The sequence below is a fragment of the Pistacia vera genome, unplaced genomic scaffold (genome assembly GCF_008641045.1).
Source record: "Pistacia vera cultivar Batoury unplaced genomic scaffold, PisVer_v2 Contig820, whole genome shotgun sequence".
NCBI classification, from domain to species: Eukaryota; Viridiplantae; Streptophyta; class Magnoliopsida; order Sapindales; family Anacardiaceae; genus Pistacia; species Pistacia vera.
This window is the reverse complement of record NW_022196691.1, coordinates 289109-306300: the sequence shown is the minus strand read 5'-3', so window position 1 is coordinate 306300 and position 17192 is coordinate 289109. Positions and strand designations below refer to the sequence as shown.

General features: G+C 35.4%; 2 protein-coding genes and 1 long non-coding RNA gene across 4 annotated transcripts; 1 reads left to right on the top strand and 2 right to left on the bottom strand.

Annotated features, from left to right (window-relative positions):
- Nucleotides 1-798: 798 nt before the first annotated feature.
- LOC116117670 lies at nt 799-1837 on the bottom strand. 2 transcript variants are annotated; one of them, XR_004125997.1, is made up of 4 exons: nt 1786-1837; nt 1547-1602; nt 1256-1307; nt 805-861 (listed from the first exon to the last, which is right to left on the bottom strand). It is a non-coding gene; the product is annotated as an uncharacterized LOC116117670 (long non-coding RNA). The 2 variants fall into 2 exon arrangements; XR_004125996.1 differs by having other exon boundaries at nt 799-1307.
- A 327-nt stretch (nt 1838-2164) lies between these two features.
- LOC116117689 (protein TRAUCO) lies at nt 2165-6936 on the top strand. The gene is made up of 5 exons (XM_031403707.1): nt 2165-3137; nt 4185-5002; nt 5090-5212; nt 5714-6023; nt 6293-6936. The coding sequence occupies exons 1-5, from the start codon at nt 2165-2167 to the stop codon at nt 6556-6558; spliced, it is 2490 nt and encodes an 829-aa protein (XP_031259567.1). The 3' UTR covers nt 6559-6936.
- A 1741-nt stretch (nt 6937-8677) lies between these two features.
- On the bottom strand, nt 8678-14983 carry LOC116117729 (ABC transporter G family member 13-like). Its single transcript, XM_031403742.1, has 9 exons — nt 14745-14983; nt 11979-12055; nt 11359-11820; nt 11037-11159; nt 10494-10625; nt 9946-10230; nt 9591-9863; nt 9405-9512; nt 8678-9130 (listed from the first exon to the last, which is right to left on the bottom strand). The coding sequence occupies exons 1-9, from the start codon at nt 14908-14910 to the stop codon at nt 8750-8752; spliced, it is 2007 nt and encodes a 668-aa protein (XP_031259602.1). The 5' UTR covers nt 14911-14983; the 3' UTR covers nt 8678-8749.
- Nucleotides 14984-17192: the final 2209 nt, after the last annotated feature.

Here is a 17192-nt window from a genome sequence, read left to right as displayed (position 1 = left end):
TCCAAGTTCTAACTAGCCATGAAAACTTAGTGATATGAATATACCAAGCACACAAGCATACTGACCAAAATATTAAATAAAAACAATATCAGACCTAAAGCAACAGTAAATAATAACAGAGCATGTCTAAAATATGTCAACTAGATCTCACCCTTAGCATAGAAGAAGATCATCTCATCTGCACAAGAACCTTCTATGAATTTATCAATAATTGAAGGCATGTAGATTAGTATAGGACTGGAAGGGGAATGTACAGTTGCTGCAGATCTATTTTATAGTTTATAATAGTCTTGATAAGATCTCTATCTTGTTACCTCACTTGTCCAGGTATCCACAAAAATGATGTAAAGAAAAGCAATATGATTTCCAACAATAAGGAAGAAGATTAACAAGAATTTTATATGACTTCAATAAAGGTTAAAATACAACTAAACCAAATAGTTTGGACATAGCATTATTTTTCATTTGATTGTGGGTAAATGATCGTTTTTTAGAATTACAATCTTTAAACAGATTTCACAGATTGTTTAAAGAAGAGGTATACTCAAAAATATTGAAAATTGAAAAATCATCAGCAAGCAAAGAAGAGATAGTAGAATTAATCAAATAATTGTAGATTTAGGATTTTCATTTTTTAGCAAAAATGAGCACTAGGAGATTATTTTAGTTCATACATGCTAAACTGAAACTAAAAAGTGATAAACAAATTGATAGAATCTCACAAAGAAAAGTGGTAACGATACAGTAGTACCTTTATATATTGTTGTAATGAAAAAATTTGGAGCAGACTCAGCAGAGAATATGCACCAGTCATATGAACTCCAGCAGCAAGGTCAAAGTAAGCACAAGTACTCTGCCATTCTGAAATAGAACATATGGTGAGAAACACAATTATAATTTTTCACCCTCTTCTTAAATGATTTAGAAACTTAGGGACTAGCCAACATTATTTTCAAAAAATTGTCTTCAGCTTTACAAATCTAAAACCCAGAAAGAAAAATATTAAATCTATGAGGAAACCAAAATACAAGGACAAGATGCTTCTCCACCATTTTTGCTCTCAAAATACAATACTAATACATTCAATTTACTTTCGTAGACACTTATATAAAATGTGTCTGAACATGGCAGAAATATCCTGAAATGAAAAATCCTATACGGCATAACTGTGCAAAACAAACAAAATTAATCAGTACGGAAACCATAGAAACATTCTGCCCCTTAAATAATTTAATGCAAATAGAAGAATATTTACCATCAATCGCTGCTGCCTTTGCCTGCAAATACAATGTACCAACATCATTTACCTGAAAAGAAATTTCATTAAATTTAAAACGAATAAACAGGCTGTAAAATAAAAAGAAAAACAAAATATCAAATTAAAACAAAAAACATCAAAGCCCAGAAACAATATGGTTCTTAGTTACAGTAGTTGCCAATAGATCCAACATTGAACTCTTAAAAGATAATAAAAATTCTGCCGTCCTTAATTGATTTACGCTCTGAACAAAATCACTCATTTTAAGTTTTAACAGGGAATATTTACCATCATTCTTGATGCACATCGCTCCACTTTGTAGGTCTTATCTGCTGTTGCTTTCCCTGCAAATAAACACCAATATCAATATTTATTCCAGAAATTGTCCACATTCATCAGAACCTCTCATCTCCTTAAAGTTGGAAAATAATTGACAGGAAAAGAAATTTCAACCAGAAAACAAGCAGTAAATTTAATAACACATCAAATTAGAACAAAGCCCAGAGTTTAAATATCAGGATTCTAACCACTAATGCCAGAAGAATGCAACACCCAGATACCCAAAATCCCTCATACTTTATTTATTGATTTAAAATTCAAACAAATAAAATAATAATTTAAATCCTTCCAACTGGCTGCCCGTCCCTAGTACGTACTATACCCAAAATACCCTCATATTTTTGGTGCTAAATTATAGATTTTAAATTCAAAAATAAATCCGAAAATAAAGAAAATAATATTCCTCCAACGGCTCTTTTAGGAGCCTACTCAAACTAGTATATAACTGCCTCTGCCTCTGTCCCGCCCATTCCCTTATTTCCAGATTCCCTCCAATCTCTTAATTTCTCTCCAAGATTTTCTCTAAGCTTTTTGTTGATTTCACTAACGTTTACCTCCTCTGCAATCATGTCGCTAACTCCTCCTCCTGGCTATAGGTTCGTTCCTTCGGATGCCGAATTGATTGGCTTCTATCTCTACAACAGGGTACATAATTTACCTTTTCCCTGTGATATCGTTCCAGAATGTGACCTCTATGGCACTCTAGAACCCTGGCAAATTTGGGAAATGTATGGAGGACCCAAATTGCGTAATCAAGATCTCTACTTTTTCACCCCATTAAAGAAAAAATCCAAGAAGGGTTCAAATATTTGCAGGAGGGTGGGTTCTGGAACATGGCAAGGGGAAGATGGAGCAACAGAAATAAAAGATGAAGAAACCCACAAGAAAATTGGGTCCAGGAAAAGGTTCCGATATGAGAATAAAGACTCGGAACACCATGCGGGTTGGATAATGCATGAATATAAACTAATTGGGCATGATGAGTTTGTTGTCTGTAGAATTCGGAAGAACGAAAATGATGAAGACGCGGTTGTGAAGAAAAGAAAGAGAATGTGCAACTCCAAAGAAGGAAAGGTTGAGAAGCAGCTCTCCAAACGCTCAAGGGTTGAAGAGAACCCAGTACATTCCCAATTGCAATGTGTTAATGAGAATGAAGGTGAGGCTCAGTCTGAATGTGAAGCACCATCACCACCGCAATTACTTGGAGAAGAAGTTACAGATGACGATTACTCTACCTTTTTTGAAAATCTTATTCTCATTCCACAGTCTGAGCATGAGGCAGAGGAAGAAGCAGAGGCTCATTCTAAATTGCTTGCGGAAGAGGTTAATGCTGATATAACAGATGGTGATTACTTTACCTTTCCTGAAAAGCAAATTCTGATATCACAGTCAGAGAATGAGAATGGGCATGAGCATGAGCCTGAGCCTGAGCCTCTATTGGTTCGAGTTGGAGGAGAGATTATTCCTGAAATCAGAGATTATTACTTTTCCAGTATTCATGAGCAGATTATTCCTGAAATCAGAGATTATTACTTTTCCAGTATTCATGAGCTTTTTCCTGGAGAGAATTTTACAGATTTATTATTGTATTAGAGTGAGAGTACAATATTGGAGAAGAGGGTTTTTCTGATATGACAGACTCCAAAACATTAGATGGAAGAGCTGTTTATTCTTGTGTTAGAATTAGCTAACATTTGCAATGTATACGTATAGTTATATCTGTTTCAGCTTCTTTAGAACTGTTTTTTGTTTGGCAAAATTAATAAAAAAGGATACTGTTGCTACTCAAGTATAAACCCTAAACCAATCAGTAATTTTTATGTTTGAAATAGGTATATTCTTCACAAGAAAGCTTGTACAAAGAAATCCCCCCCAAAAAAAAAAACAGTTACTTTATTCTTTCTAATTCAGTAGTTGCCCCCATTAATATTTGAAATGGGATTGTTTAAATTACTAGATAGTGACTTGTGTTGGGCAATTAAACAAAGCTATGCCGCTTTTAATGGAACCTTTGTGTTTTAGATTCATACCAAATTTTATTGTAATTACCCTAAAGTATTCCCCATTTCTTTGAAAAAGGAAAAAAAAAAAAAAATTGTTTGTTTAAAGAGGTAGACATTTTTACTTGTGTATCATTCTAAAGTAATATGAAATGCTTGCCTTTTCCAAAAGAGGCTTCTCTTTTTCATCTTACAACTTTTCTGGTATAAGTTCTGCCACACTGTGGCCGCAGAAACAAGTTTCCAGTCCTCAACTCAGGCAAATTCAGCTGGCCGAACGACTCCCAGGGAGAAGCAGTAGTCATGTTTGCTACTTCCTCAACCATATCCGGAACTCTTAAGTGTTGTTCTATAATTGTTAATGGAGTATTTCTGTTGCTTGGCACATCTGTTCACGAAGTTATCATTCTTATCAGCATCTTGAATCTGATTAGTCTTTTTCAACTTGTGTTGCACACCACTAGTGAAAGGATCATCCAGCTCTTGAGAAGGCAAATAATACATTCTCCAATCAACTGCTCTCCAACAAAGAGGCGGCGGAACATAAAAGCATCTCTGGAAGAAAGGATGCTGCAAGGCCTCTGCAGCAGTTGGCCTCGTGCAAGGATCCCAGGAACAAAGTGATTCGATAAGGCTAACAGCTTCTTTACTCACCNCCGTACCCGAGACCCAGAGCGATAACGACGCTGCACGAGAACCCGAGAACGATGCAGTAGCAGAAACCCAGAACGATGAAGATACTGCGGAAGAAACTGAGAACGACGACGTTATTGAACCTGAACGTGAAACTCAACCGGACCCAATGGTCTGCGACAATGACAGGGCACAAAAACCTCAAATTGACGCTGAAATTGAACCCGAAAATGAGGCGGCAGGTGAATCGCGAAATGACAGCGTAATTGAAGCTGAACGAGAAACTCAGACCGAGCCGATGGTGTCAGACTCTGTGTCGGAAGATGATCACACTGCCTCTGACGATACGCAGAAGTCGCCGAAACGTAACAATGGGGCTTCTCAAAACGAGGATGAAGAGGAGGAAGAAGACGAGGAGGACCCTCCGCCAAAGAAGCAGAAACAACTGTCATCTTTAACGATGGCGACTGAGACGCAGCTCGAACAAACGCAGGAATTAAAGGAGCTAAAAACTCCAGTTGGGGATAATGGTGTAGCTTCGAAGATAAATGCATGCCTATCCACAGCGGCTACAACGACTACAACGGCAAAGAAATCAAAGAAGAAGAATAACAATGTGTGGGTTTCGAAGACGACGAGAAAAGGTAAAAAGAAAAGCAAAGCGAATACACAGAACCAAGCGTCGAATGAAGATACTGTGTTGATAACGCCGGTTCAAAGATTTCCTGATAAAGGAGATGATAACCCAGAAATGAAGATTTGTTTATCAAAGGTTTGGTGTAAAAGTTATGTGATTGTTTGGTGTGGTTTTGGTTTTCTGTTGGGTTTTATGTTGTTGACGTTTTGTGTTTTGTTGAAGGTTTATAAAGCTGAGAAAGTAGAGTTAAGTGAAGATAGGATGAGTGCAGGGAGCACAAAAGGGTATAGAATGGTGAGAGCTACTCGAGGGGTTGCAGAGGGAGCTTGGTACTATGAAATTAAGGTAATATTTTGAACAGTTTGTTTCTTGATCCACTAACTTTAGAATGGTGATATTTTGAAAAGCTTGTTTTTTGACCCACTAACTTTAGGTGCTCTTTTATGTTATGAGAGGTCTTGTAAAAGTTGCTTAATTGACTTCCTTATGACTGTCTGAGTGTAAATTTTTGCATATTAGATACAACGATGATTAGAAATGGATTATGTTTGAAGTTGGACTCCTTACTTTGAACTGAAATCTTGAAAATTTAATGTTCCAAATTTATCTAAAACTATTTTCAATAAAAGCACACAAGATTAATGAAGAAATCATCATGACTTAAGTGATGATATAAAAAAAATTAATTTTCTTTAATATGATGGAGATGAAGGTTTTCTGCACTCGTGGAGTTGAGTTCAACTTAACCATAGGTGTATTGAATCCCACCTCTATGTTTGAGACGTTTTCTTCTGTTGATTTGTCAAAGTAAATTGTCTTACTTATAAGAAGTTCTTTTGAATGAAGGTGGTGAAATTGGGTGAGACAGGGCACACACGGTTGGGGTGGTCTATGGAGAAGGGTGATTTGCAGGCGCCTGTTGGGTATGATGGAAATAGTTTTGGCTATCGGGATATTGATGGAAGTAAGATTCATAAGGCCTTGCGGGAGAAGTATGGTGAGGAAGGGTATAAAGAGGGTGATGTTATTGGGTTTTATATTAATTTGCCAGAGGGAGGACAATATGCACCAAAACCACCCCATTTTGTTTGGTATAAGGGGCAGAGATATGTTTGTGCACCTGATGCCAAGGAGGATCCACCGAAAGTTGTTCCTGGTGAGTTATTGGATTATGTGATATCAGTTCTGTTATGTCGTTATGTGATGTAGGTTCTGTTGGTGGTGATTGCTTGTGATTTTGTTGTGGATGTAGTCATCAAATTTGTGGAATATAAACTGTATATCAATTCACCGATTATGTTATGCTACCATTATTCATTAATTTGTTGATGCTTTCTATACAGAAAATATGGGTGTCTCTTTATGCATTTAGTTTGTATTAATTCATAATCTATTTTGTCCACAAATGTTGTCTTTGCTATACAGGAAGTGAGATATCTTTCTTCAAAAATGGTGTATGCCAAGGTGTTGCTTTCAAGGATTTATATGGTGGTCGATACTATCCTGCTGCTTCAATGTATACTCTTCCCAATCAACCAAACTGTTTGGTCAAATTCAACTTCGGCCCTGATTTTGAATTCTTTCCTGAGGACTTTGGTGAGTGTCCGATGCCCAGGCCGATGATTGAAGTTCCTTATCATGGGTTTGACAGCCAAGCTGAAAATGGTGTGTCCAATGAGAAGAAAAATTAGTCAACAGCTGTATCTTTCAGCCTTATATGACATTGAGAATCTGAATTGGGAGATTGGTCCGGGTTGGGCATTCTACTGTAATTTGATTACTGTTAAATTAGGACTAACAAATTTATTGATGAGTTCCGCAAACTTGATTTTCTTTGAAAGAAGGGAAAGATGGAGTTGATTTTCTGCTTGGGAGTTGTAAAGTATGAGCCGATTGATATCTTGATATGTTTCTTAGATATAGCAAATGTAATCTCTAGTTTTTATGCTTTTGATAAATAAGAGATACAAGTTCATCATTATGCTTTAAAATTGCTGCACTGATTGTGTAGAGATGGAGTAAAAGCTAAGATTTTCAGAATGCTGGTATATCTTTTGCTTCAAGTTTTTCTTGCCATAATAAGTTCAAATAACTTTCACTTAAATGATTGGTTCAGATTGTCAGTTGTTTTCTTCTTTGGTTAACTGGAGGTGACAATTGTATATGAGTTCTTCTTGCTCTAGTTTTGCAAACCTAAATCTGGAAGGTCAAAAATGCATGTGGAGTTATTCGTTCAATCTGTTTTCTCTCTCTCTCTCTCTCTCTCTCTCTCTCACTCTCAAACACACATATGCACTTGGCAATTACACAAATATACATACATACCAAGACACCAAAGTAGGAACGTAACGAGACGTCAGGTTGATCCACCTACCCCCTTCCCTTTCCATATAATGAACCGACCGAGAATGAGAATAAAGTAAGCGACGTAAAAACCGAGATTTGTTCTATGTAAGAACGTAATACGACTAGTCGTGAACATTGACCACTAAATAAGAGTACAAACTGCTTTTCTTTGCTAGCATTGATCAGAGATCATATCTCAACTGGTAGCCCTTGTTCGTGTACTGGAGTTCCACCAGGCAGCAAGAGAAGCAAGTAAAAACATGGTCCTCTTTGTGATAAACTAACATACCATCCAAGCTCTAACTTGCTGCATCTGGGTCAACTTTGTAGTCCTTTGAGAGGAGATGGATAGCTTTTCAATCTCTTAAAATTTTATCTAGTTGAAACAACACTCTCTATTTTTGTTGGCAGGTAATTTGCAGGTTTCAATATCAGTTTCTACTTTGCTGGAACTAGTAGAAATTAACTGTGTTGCAGTGGCAGTAACGATTTTGGAATTGTATGTTAGTAGCAGAGTTTACCTTCCTAATTGTGTGTCGAGTCCACAAATTGGTATATATTATATTTTGCATTGTGTGCAGAGTTTCAAAATCTTGAAAACAAGCATTTTTAATATTCAGAATCATCATAATTTCTGCATGTATTTGGTTGATTAAGCTTGTGTTTAAAAAAAATTTCCTTTCTTTTTTGCATTTGATTTCAATTTATACTTGATGCTTATTTTCAGTTTCAAGTTTATTATCAAAAGTAAAATAAAACAGTTCTTTGGATCTAGAGTACCCAACCACAGATTAGCTCATTTAAGCTTGCCATGCTGGACTATATACTTCCAATTAGGAATAGGAATGCAACTAACAAGCTTCCTTTGAGAGTCAAATTTATTCAATTTCAGTTCATCTAGCAGCCTAGGATGCGTTTGCAATTTTTATGATTGGTTTTTTTAACAAGCCAGGCTATAAGGGAAATAGGCTATTAAATTACTACCTCTGATCAGTTTGGCTTGTGTTTTATGTCAAATATCGAAATTCATATGCACTACAACATAAGCATATTGATTAACTATGAAAATCTTGCATTTTGTTGCTTTAATCCTTCATTTTTCTGGCTAAATTTGTCATTGGTTGTCAGCAGTCTACAAACAGAATACAGTTCCCATGGAAATATTGGGTCTGATAAACTGGTTTTCTGCAGTCTTATTATGCTTGCTCGGAAGGAAAAAAGCCCAACAAAAGAAAAGGTGAAATGAATACGGACAAGCTGATTGTGAATTGTTTCCATCAGTCCAGGGTACTTTTAAGTTATGTTCTTACTACTTACTAGCACTGCAGTAATATCCTTACGTTACCTCATCGACAACTATAATCCCATGCAGGATGCAAAAACCATTTTACATACCATATGTTTCTTTCACAAAGAACTCCAATAAAACCTTTGTATGGTTCTGAATTGTATCTCTTATGTAAAAAACAATTAATATCTTTTCTCAAACATTTTTCTTTCCTTTCATATATGAGATCCAAACAGATTCTGGTTATTTCAAGGATTAATTTGCTGTTGCCTCTGCTGAATTGGAGAATTCAGACCCTCTTGAGAAGAAAGTGAATGTTGAACATGATGCCTCTTGGAAGGGAAAGGTGGCATTTTTCTGAATGAAGGCCGTTTCTTAAGGTGTTCAAGAGTTCTCTTGGCATAAAGCGTTCGGAAAATAGGTGAAGCTCTTTCTCTGAACTTTAGAATGGCAAAGAATAGAAGTCTGTAAGATAGGAGGATTGCTATAACAGCTACTAAGTCCCACCACTTTGAATGGTCCGGATTAATGCCGAGAATGGTTGTGAGGATCACCTCGCCTTTCAATTTCGGTCCCTCTCGTTCTAAAGAATCAAACTCAAGCCCAATCATGTCGTTCTTGTAAGCTCCCTGCATTCCACATTATAGCAACTGTGACTTCCAGTTTTCTGGTATGCAATAATCACTCCCTATACCTGAATCATGCTGGTATGCTATATATATTCTTTTAGTTGAATCTAGAGTCCAGGATTTATACTTTCTTGCACCATTTTTCTTCTCAAATGAGTCTTAACGTGCATGACTCGTCATTTTATTTTTATAATTTTAAGATGTGTTGGTTTTTTCTGTGGAGGCATTTTGATTAAACATGCTGGGGTAGAAGTATTTTTTCACTAAACCTTACCTGTAATGCCCATGCACCATGATTCACATAAGAAACTGGGTAACGCCAGAAAATCTTCGGTAGTTCAGGGAGCAACCGGAAGAATCCAGCTGTCATCATCATGATTCCCTATTACATGAAGCTAATTGCCATTAGCAGATATTAAAAGGAAAATCTCATATAAGATTGATCAAGTTTTATTCTTACTAGATATCCAGCTCCCACAATGATTCCCATCATGAAGTTGGGAACCACTGAAGCTATCATCATCATGCAGCTCTCTACGACTGCAATGGAGCATATAAGATCAAGGCAGGCATAGATATAATGTGAAATTCCTGAACGAAATTTCACCATGTAATAAGTGATCGATGAAGAAGCCATGGACATCAGAATCAAGAATGGGAATGATGATAGGAAATTAGATAAAGTATAAACTGCAATCCCGTAGTGCCCGTTAAGCCTTTCTCGATAAAAAACCTGTTTTAGAAGAGAGAACCAGTTACTGAATTCGTGGCTAGCACTCTGTGAAGAAAGTTGTCTATAAACTTGAGATTTTTACCTTCATTTCTTCAATAAAGCATGGAAAGCCTCCAATGGACATGAATGTCATAAAACCAGATATAAACCCGCCACAAGAACCTCGTGCCAAGATTGCCGTATAGCTTGTTCCGATATCAAAAAAGACGGTACCAACACAAATAGATAGCACTATGTAGATTGCTATCCTTAACCAGTAATACCCCAAATCTCTAGACATGTTCTTCATAGATCTCTGTGTCAATGTTGAGAGTTGCTTCCACCATTTTGCTTGGCTTCTCCACCTTCTTTCGCATAAAAGCCCTTCCTGCCACAAAATATTACTTGCTCATGAAATGTTCATGGTTCATGGAAAATATTTTCTGTGTTGACATCATACCCTTGTATGTTACTATAAGGAATGGGTTTCTTGAAGGGCATTCACAAGATATACACATTTCCAGTGCAGTTATTATATTATATATACACATAGGTTTGAGCAACAAAAAATTTAACATGAGAACCGAACCAAGTGATTGAAGACAAAAAAAGATTTGAAATTAATAATGAAAACTTTAGATTGAAGCTTACAATAGTTAAAATCCCTTGAATCCTTCCTCTTGCTCTTGCTGCATACTCTGAGCACTTATATTTCCTAATAAGCATACGTCTGATCTCTGCTGTTGATAAGTTTCTCAAAGGATCTAATGGGTTTTGAATATCCTGAAATAAGAAATAGAAAATGTAAATTTCATGAAATGAAAATCGAAATATAAGTCCAAGGATTGAAAGGAAATAATGTAAACTGAAGAAGTGCTTGGTGATTCATTTTATTGCAACACTTCCAAAATGTAATGTGTTTACAAGTGTCTTGTGGTTAAAATTTTGTTTCCTTGGGAGGAAGTTAGCAGCTTGAAGCTTTTTTGGAAGAAGGGATTGGCGTTCATCATGCTATAATAGCATAGAAACCAGCAGTTTTGCTGCTTTCAGATTACATAGGTTATCATTATCAACATTTCATAGAACTGCATTCAGATGAGTTTAGCAAAGCACAAGACTGAGTTTAGCAAAGCACAAGATTGAAGCAAAATGTGATGGGTAATTAAAACAGTAAAAAAGCAACTACACACATACATATATTCTTCGAGATTCCACCAAAACCTCTGTGATAATGTCAAAGTCTGAATTAATACATCGAAGGAAGTGATCAGAAGGATTTCTTCGAGTTGGGCATGGGAATCCTGCTTCGGCGAAGAACTGCAAAATAAGTACCATATTTATAAGACTATGATATGTTTGATTTAGGATTGTACTATTTGCATGCAGGATCTGAATTCCCAATTGCAAAATGATGTTTGCTATCTACAATTTCTGATTTTATTTAATGATAGAGCTGAGTAAAGAATGCAATGCCACTTGTAAAACCATGCTGCAAAAGATATGCATTATTACATACCTTGGAAGCCATTTTTGCTTCTCCAAAATAAATGGTTTCCCCACCAGATAGAAGAAATAGGTCATCAAAGAGTGCAAAGACTTCACTACTTGGTTGATGGATCGCGGAGATAACTGTTCTACCATCATGAGCAAGATTTTTTAGAATTTTAACCACAAAAAAAGCTGAGGCACTGTCCAGGCCGCTGGTGGGTTCGTCAAGAAACAGAAGCTGAGGTCTGGTAAGTATCTCAAGTGCTATGCTTAATCTCTTTTTCTCCCCACCACTGATACCCCTCAAATGCCAGTTTCCGATTACCCGGTCAGCGCAGTCCGGGAGACCCATTTCCATGATTGTACCTTCTACAATGGCAGTTATCTCTTCTTTTGTCAGAGTACTTGGGAGTCTCAAATGAGCTGAGTAAGTTATTGTTTCTCTTACTGTTAGAGTTCCCAATAGTATATTTTCTTGAGTTACATATGCCTGAAATTTCAACAGGGAAAAAATAAACACAGGTCAAAGAAACGGCTTTTCAAAAAGAGATTTCCAACATTTTCACTATGTTATATGGTTTAGGTCAGATTGAATTTTCAATATTCTTTGAAACCATTTTTAAGAATTTAGAAATAGTCACTTACAACACCACCACACTCTAGTTCTCTCTTCTTCCCATTAAGAAGTACATTCCCTGTCATGACAACATTTCCTGAGAGTCTACCTGCAGCAAGTTCAATGAGTTTTTTAACACAATACCGACCACTTTTGAACCAAAAACTAGAAGAGTAAATAAGTAATGCAACAATCACATCACTAGGAAGTAGGAACTAAATAAATTTCTCCAACCCCAAGGGGTAGTCTGGTGGCCAAGAAGGTTTTCCCTTCATTGATTTTCTAGGTTCAAAGTTCAAACTACCTTAGAGCTACCTTCCACACTTGTGGCTTACTTGAAACATTAGGTTTGTAGGGTGTTCAACAGGTTCCGAAGATTAGTTGAGTTACACGCAAACTGGCCCGGACACTACGATTATATATATATTTCTTCTATAACTATTCAACACTGACCCAAATGCTATTCAATTTTTCGTGAAGGCTAGATTGGTTTCTACATTATAAACTTTTTATTTTTAACATTTCTTTATCTGATTCACATATTTAACTAGATCTAGATGAATGTGTGCATGATTTGATAAACTATTATTAGACAAACTATAGCATTGAATGAAGCATTCAATTATTATGGTAAGGCTTGTGACAAGCTTGCATGCAGCTAATTGTTCCTACGAATTCTATAGTGGATATATTAAATTGCATTAATTAATTATCTGCCTCTAGTCCTTGTTTTCTCTGTATTTGGTCGAATCTTCTCTTTCTTATTGTTTTGATGTAGGGCCGCACGGGTTGAATAGTGCTGACGTATCCGAATGCGATGATTTTTGACAGAACATTCTGAAACCGCAAAACAAACAAACTCGTACTGTATTATGAGGGTCATCATTTTTTAGTCTTTTGGAGTCGTTTTGAAGGGTTTTTGGACCCTTTTTTTAATGATTTTTAGGGTTTTTTTTACGAGTTTTTGAATGTTTTGGTACTGCTTTACTAATTGTTTAATTTATTTAAAAACTTGATTTAGATTATAAAATTTGTGAAGCACATACAATCTTTTATTATTTAAAAAACAAACTTCTCAAAGATTGATATTATATAGGTTTCACTGTTTTTATTTCTCAAAAACTCTGTTTCAGAACATGCTCTCTTTATTGTGTGTAATTATTAAAAATATTTCTGTAAAACATTAATAAGCAGCTTTTAAACATAAAAAAAAATATGATCAACCATTATGGGGAAAATAGAAAAGGGAACAGAGCTATTAAATCAATTAGGATTTAGGAATTTCTTATTGGATTTAAGAGATCTAAAAATTATTTATTTAAAACAATTCGAGTTTTGTATTTATTATGATAGTTGTTGAGTTTTCAATGATATATATGTCCTGGGAAGAATTGAATTTTTAGTAATTTACGTAGTATTTGTTTGTTGGGGCAGTTGTTGCTCATCAATAGGGTCATGATATGTTATTGTATGTTCCTCAAAGTTGCAGTCCTATGTTTAATGTGCACAATCAATTGCAAGGCTGTTTCATTTTCTTCAAATATACAACTTTCCTATGAAGGGAAATGTTCTCACCTGAAAGCTGAACATGAATCTGGAAAGTATTATGATATTGGTGAAATAATTCTTTGTAGTAGTTTGTTGAAATAAGTAAAAGGATATACTGTATCAGAAGAAATACTTGAAATGTTTGTTGAAAGAACTCTTGGTGTACAGGAAAAAAAAAATGTTTATTGAAATCCCTTTTAACATATTGTTTAGGCAAAAAGTGCTTATTTCTACAAGGAGAATCACTTTTACTCAAAAGTGTTTTCTATATATAAAACATTATCAGAGCACTTCCATTTGATGGGAGTTGGAAAGTGCTCAGAGCTTTGGGGCTTCTAAAAGAGAAAAAAGCTGAATTCCAAAACATTTAAACCCAGAACTTGCCCTCCTCCGAATGATAATGAAACAAAATTATTTAGTTATGCATTTTCTTTCTATGATTTTATGTCATACCAGGAATGGTAATATGTGAATTAGCCATTAATAGTGATGTAACTATCGTGCATATACGTTCAAGTTTTACCGACAAGCAAAAATTTGATTTTTCTTTGTGCTTACCAAGTCCATTGTTATCTTAAAAGCTAGATTCCAGAGTTCAAGTTTAGAATGTTGTGACCACAAACTTGCCGGTCTCTATTAAGTACAGTTCCCTGCTTTTATTGTGTTTCAGCCTTTCGGGTGCCTGTATAATTAAGGATTATGCAGAAGAAGAAAACATTTGAATGAGTGGCTTTGCAACAATATATACGACAGATTTATGTGTTTAAGTACCCAGTTGATTGAAAAGTTTTAGTTGGTAGGCTAGTCTAACACTAAATTTAGGCTTTAATATATATATGGATCAAACTTAACAGATGTAGATATTTGGCCCTGACGGTTCCTAATATAAGACTTTTGTTAATGATTTGGGTTAAAATGGCTAGTAAGGTCAGAAGCATCAAGAGATCTACATAATCTGAAAGTCCAGATTGTTTCTTAGTAAAATTTCGTGACCGCCTTTTCGGTTTGTGCGTATGCAGGGATAGACAGATTTTTTTTGTTTTTGCCCCAGACTGTTAAATGAATACATTCAAGCATCTCTGAATAATAATAGGGGGATTCAGTGCCCGTTCTGTCTGTGTTCGGGAGAGAGTGATTGAACCGTTTTAAACCAAAGCTAACATATAAAACAGCCGCAGCATGTTTCTGAGTGTATTTAGTGTATGTAGGTTTGAAAGAAAGCGAGAGAAGATTGGAGTAGGAAGACTAACCTGCTAATGCATCAAGCAAGGTGGATTTTCCAGAGCCAGATGGACCCATAATAGCCATGATTCTACCTGGTTCAGCATACCCAGTGAGTTCATTAAGTAATCTTCTAGTAGGTCCATCCCCAAAGTTTGGCAGCACCACAGTCAGATCTTCCCAGACAAGGTACATGGCCCCTTCACACCCAACTCTTGATAAACCCACCTCAGAATCATCTTCACAATCGTCGACATCTCGTCCAGGATTCACCTGTTCTATCTCCATCGTCTTCACAAAGTAAAATATGCTTGTTTTGAAAGCAAAGATGCAACTCTAGCTAGTTATGACAGTAGGTTATAAGTCGCTTTTTGAATAAGTTACTTTCTGAAGCAAAGCAACCAAGTGACCAAAACTAGCATAAGTTTTTAGCAGAAGAGAAGAGAATATATAGAGAAATGGATTATCAATTGTAAGCTGCTAGTTCAGCAATTACCAGCCAGTTCATTAAACTCGGAATCAATGCTTGTATTAATATATTTACAGAGGAAGATGAAAGTGAAAGTGAGAGAAATGACCTGCAATAGGGTTTCTTTGCATGGAATATTTTCTTCTTGTTTGATAATCATGCATAGTTTTTAATAAAAGGCTTTGCAATTATACCAACTCCAACTGCCAACTAAATGTTCGTCAGCTTGAAGTAGTAGAATATTAGAGTAGGAAAATAATATAGTTACCGAAAGGAGCGCACCGAATTCATATACCGAATGATGTGACGCAATCCTAACCGTCGATTAATTATGAGTTAATATTAATCGACGGTCAGGATTGCGTCACGTCATTCAGTACACTTCTTTCAGTAACTGTAATATTACTCATTAGAGTATATAGGAGCTTGTTTGCATAAATTTTACTTTTTTTATTTTTCTTTTTTGTATGCTTGGCAGTCTAAGTAATATATTTCTATGCTGATCATATTTATTATAGCAGAAATCATCATTATATGACACTATAGTTGAGTTACCATAACAGGTACATTTATTAATTCTTCCCTCTCTTCAGAATTTTCAAAGCCATAGCACATGCATGGTGGGGAATAGCTAAGTTTTGGAAGATCAAGATATTTTTATGTGAATATCCACATGATTGATTGATTGCTTTTAATGTGAATTAACTTTTATGTGCTCAAATTTAATTCAATACTGATATATTCATCAACACTCTCCTATTTTTGTGATAGATAGGTAGTCAAATTCATTATAGTTCTGATGACTAGGCCACATGGAAATTTTCCAAGTTCCATCTCCATTAAGACTTTGAATCAAATATTATTTTTGAGTTAATGTTAGCGCCAAACAAGAAAAAAAAAATTGGGAATCCCTTGGTGAAAATAAAGGCAGGGCCATAGTTTGGTCAGTGGTTTCAGCAAGTTTATTCATTATGGTAGAACAGAAACCAAACTAGCTTTCTTCCTCATCGTTCTCATTTGGGAAAGCATTCAGAAGAGAAAGTGAAGATGATAACTAGGTGTTTGGATGGTGATATTTTTCTGTTCATTAATTAAGAGATGCAATTATTTTTAGAAGGAATGACAGTCAAATATATTAATATACAGATTATGTTAATCAATCTCCAATGCCAACATCTTAAAATTTGTAAAGTGTGGACCAAATGTGACAATTTAGTCTCTAACTTTACAATCTTTAAAATCATAAGTCAGCAATCAAGCGTTTTACTTTTAGTTTGGATGCTAAAAATTTCAAGACGTTCACACTTTAGAATTTTCACAGGTTATTTGACGTATGATTCATATATATATGAAATGATTTCACACTATTTGGACTCTGAAACTTAAATTTTATTGTCAAATGAGATATAAATACACATGTACTGGTTCATATATTTGGACCCTGAAACTTAAATTTTCATGGGTGAATGAAGATGAACTCTGGGACTCTTCCAATTTGCCTCCATAACTGAGATCCAAATTGGTAGGTTAAAGAGAGTGACATGTCATAACCACTTCAATTTGGTTCTCTTTTCATGCACATGCATATACCAATTTCCGTCTTCAAGCATCAGACGCCCTTTTGGCACTATTTCGTTAATTAACTTAACATATTTTACATTTAATTCGATAAGTTAAATATAGAAATTTTAACGGAATATTGATGACATAGGGCAAATTGTTATTTGTAATACGTGAGAAGGGAAGCTTTAATTTAGGAAAACTTTAGTGAGAAAATGCATTAAACTCTATACTGTAATTTGCATTAATTTTCTACTCATCACGTCTTAATATAAATTTATCAAATCATGCATAGACACCGTTAGATTTGGGTTGTAAAATATTATTTTAATCTAATGTAATGGAACCATACTATACTTACTCACCATCTTACTAACCATCTTACTATCCTTTGTAAATATAACGCATAGTACTGGTACTATACGCATAGTACGAGTACCATGTAAAA

Bases quoted from the DNA above. Each gene is read 5' to 3' on its own strand.
- LOC116117729 (XM_031403742.1), bottom strand. From the start codon at position 14,910: ATGTACCTTGTCTGGGAAGATCTGACTGTGGTGCTGCCAAACTTTGGG. The intron at 12,056-14,744 runs GTTAGTCTTCCT...AACTTGCTGCAG, and splicing joins CTTGCTTGATGCATTAGCAG to GTAGACTCTCAGGAAATGTT. The intron at 9,513-9,590 runs GTAAGAATAAAA...TTCATGTAATAG, and splicing joins TTGTGGGAGCTGGATATCTA to GGAATCATGATGATGACAGC.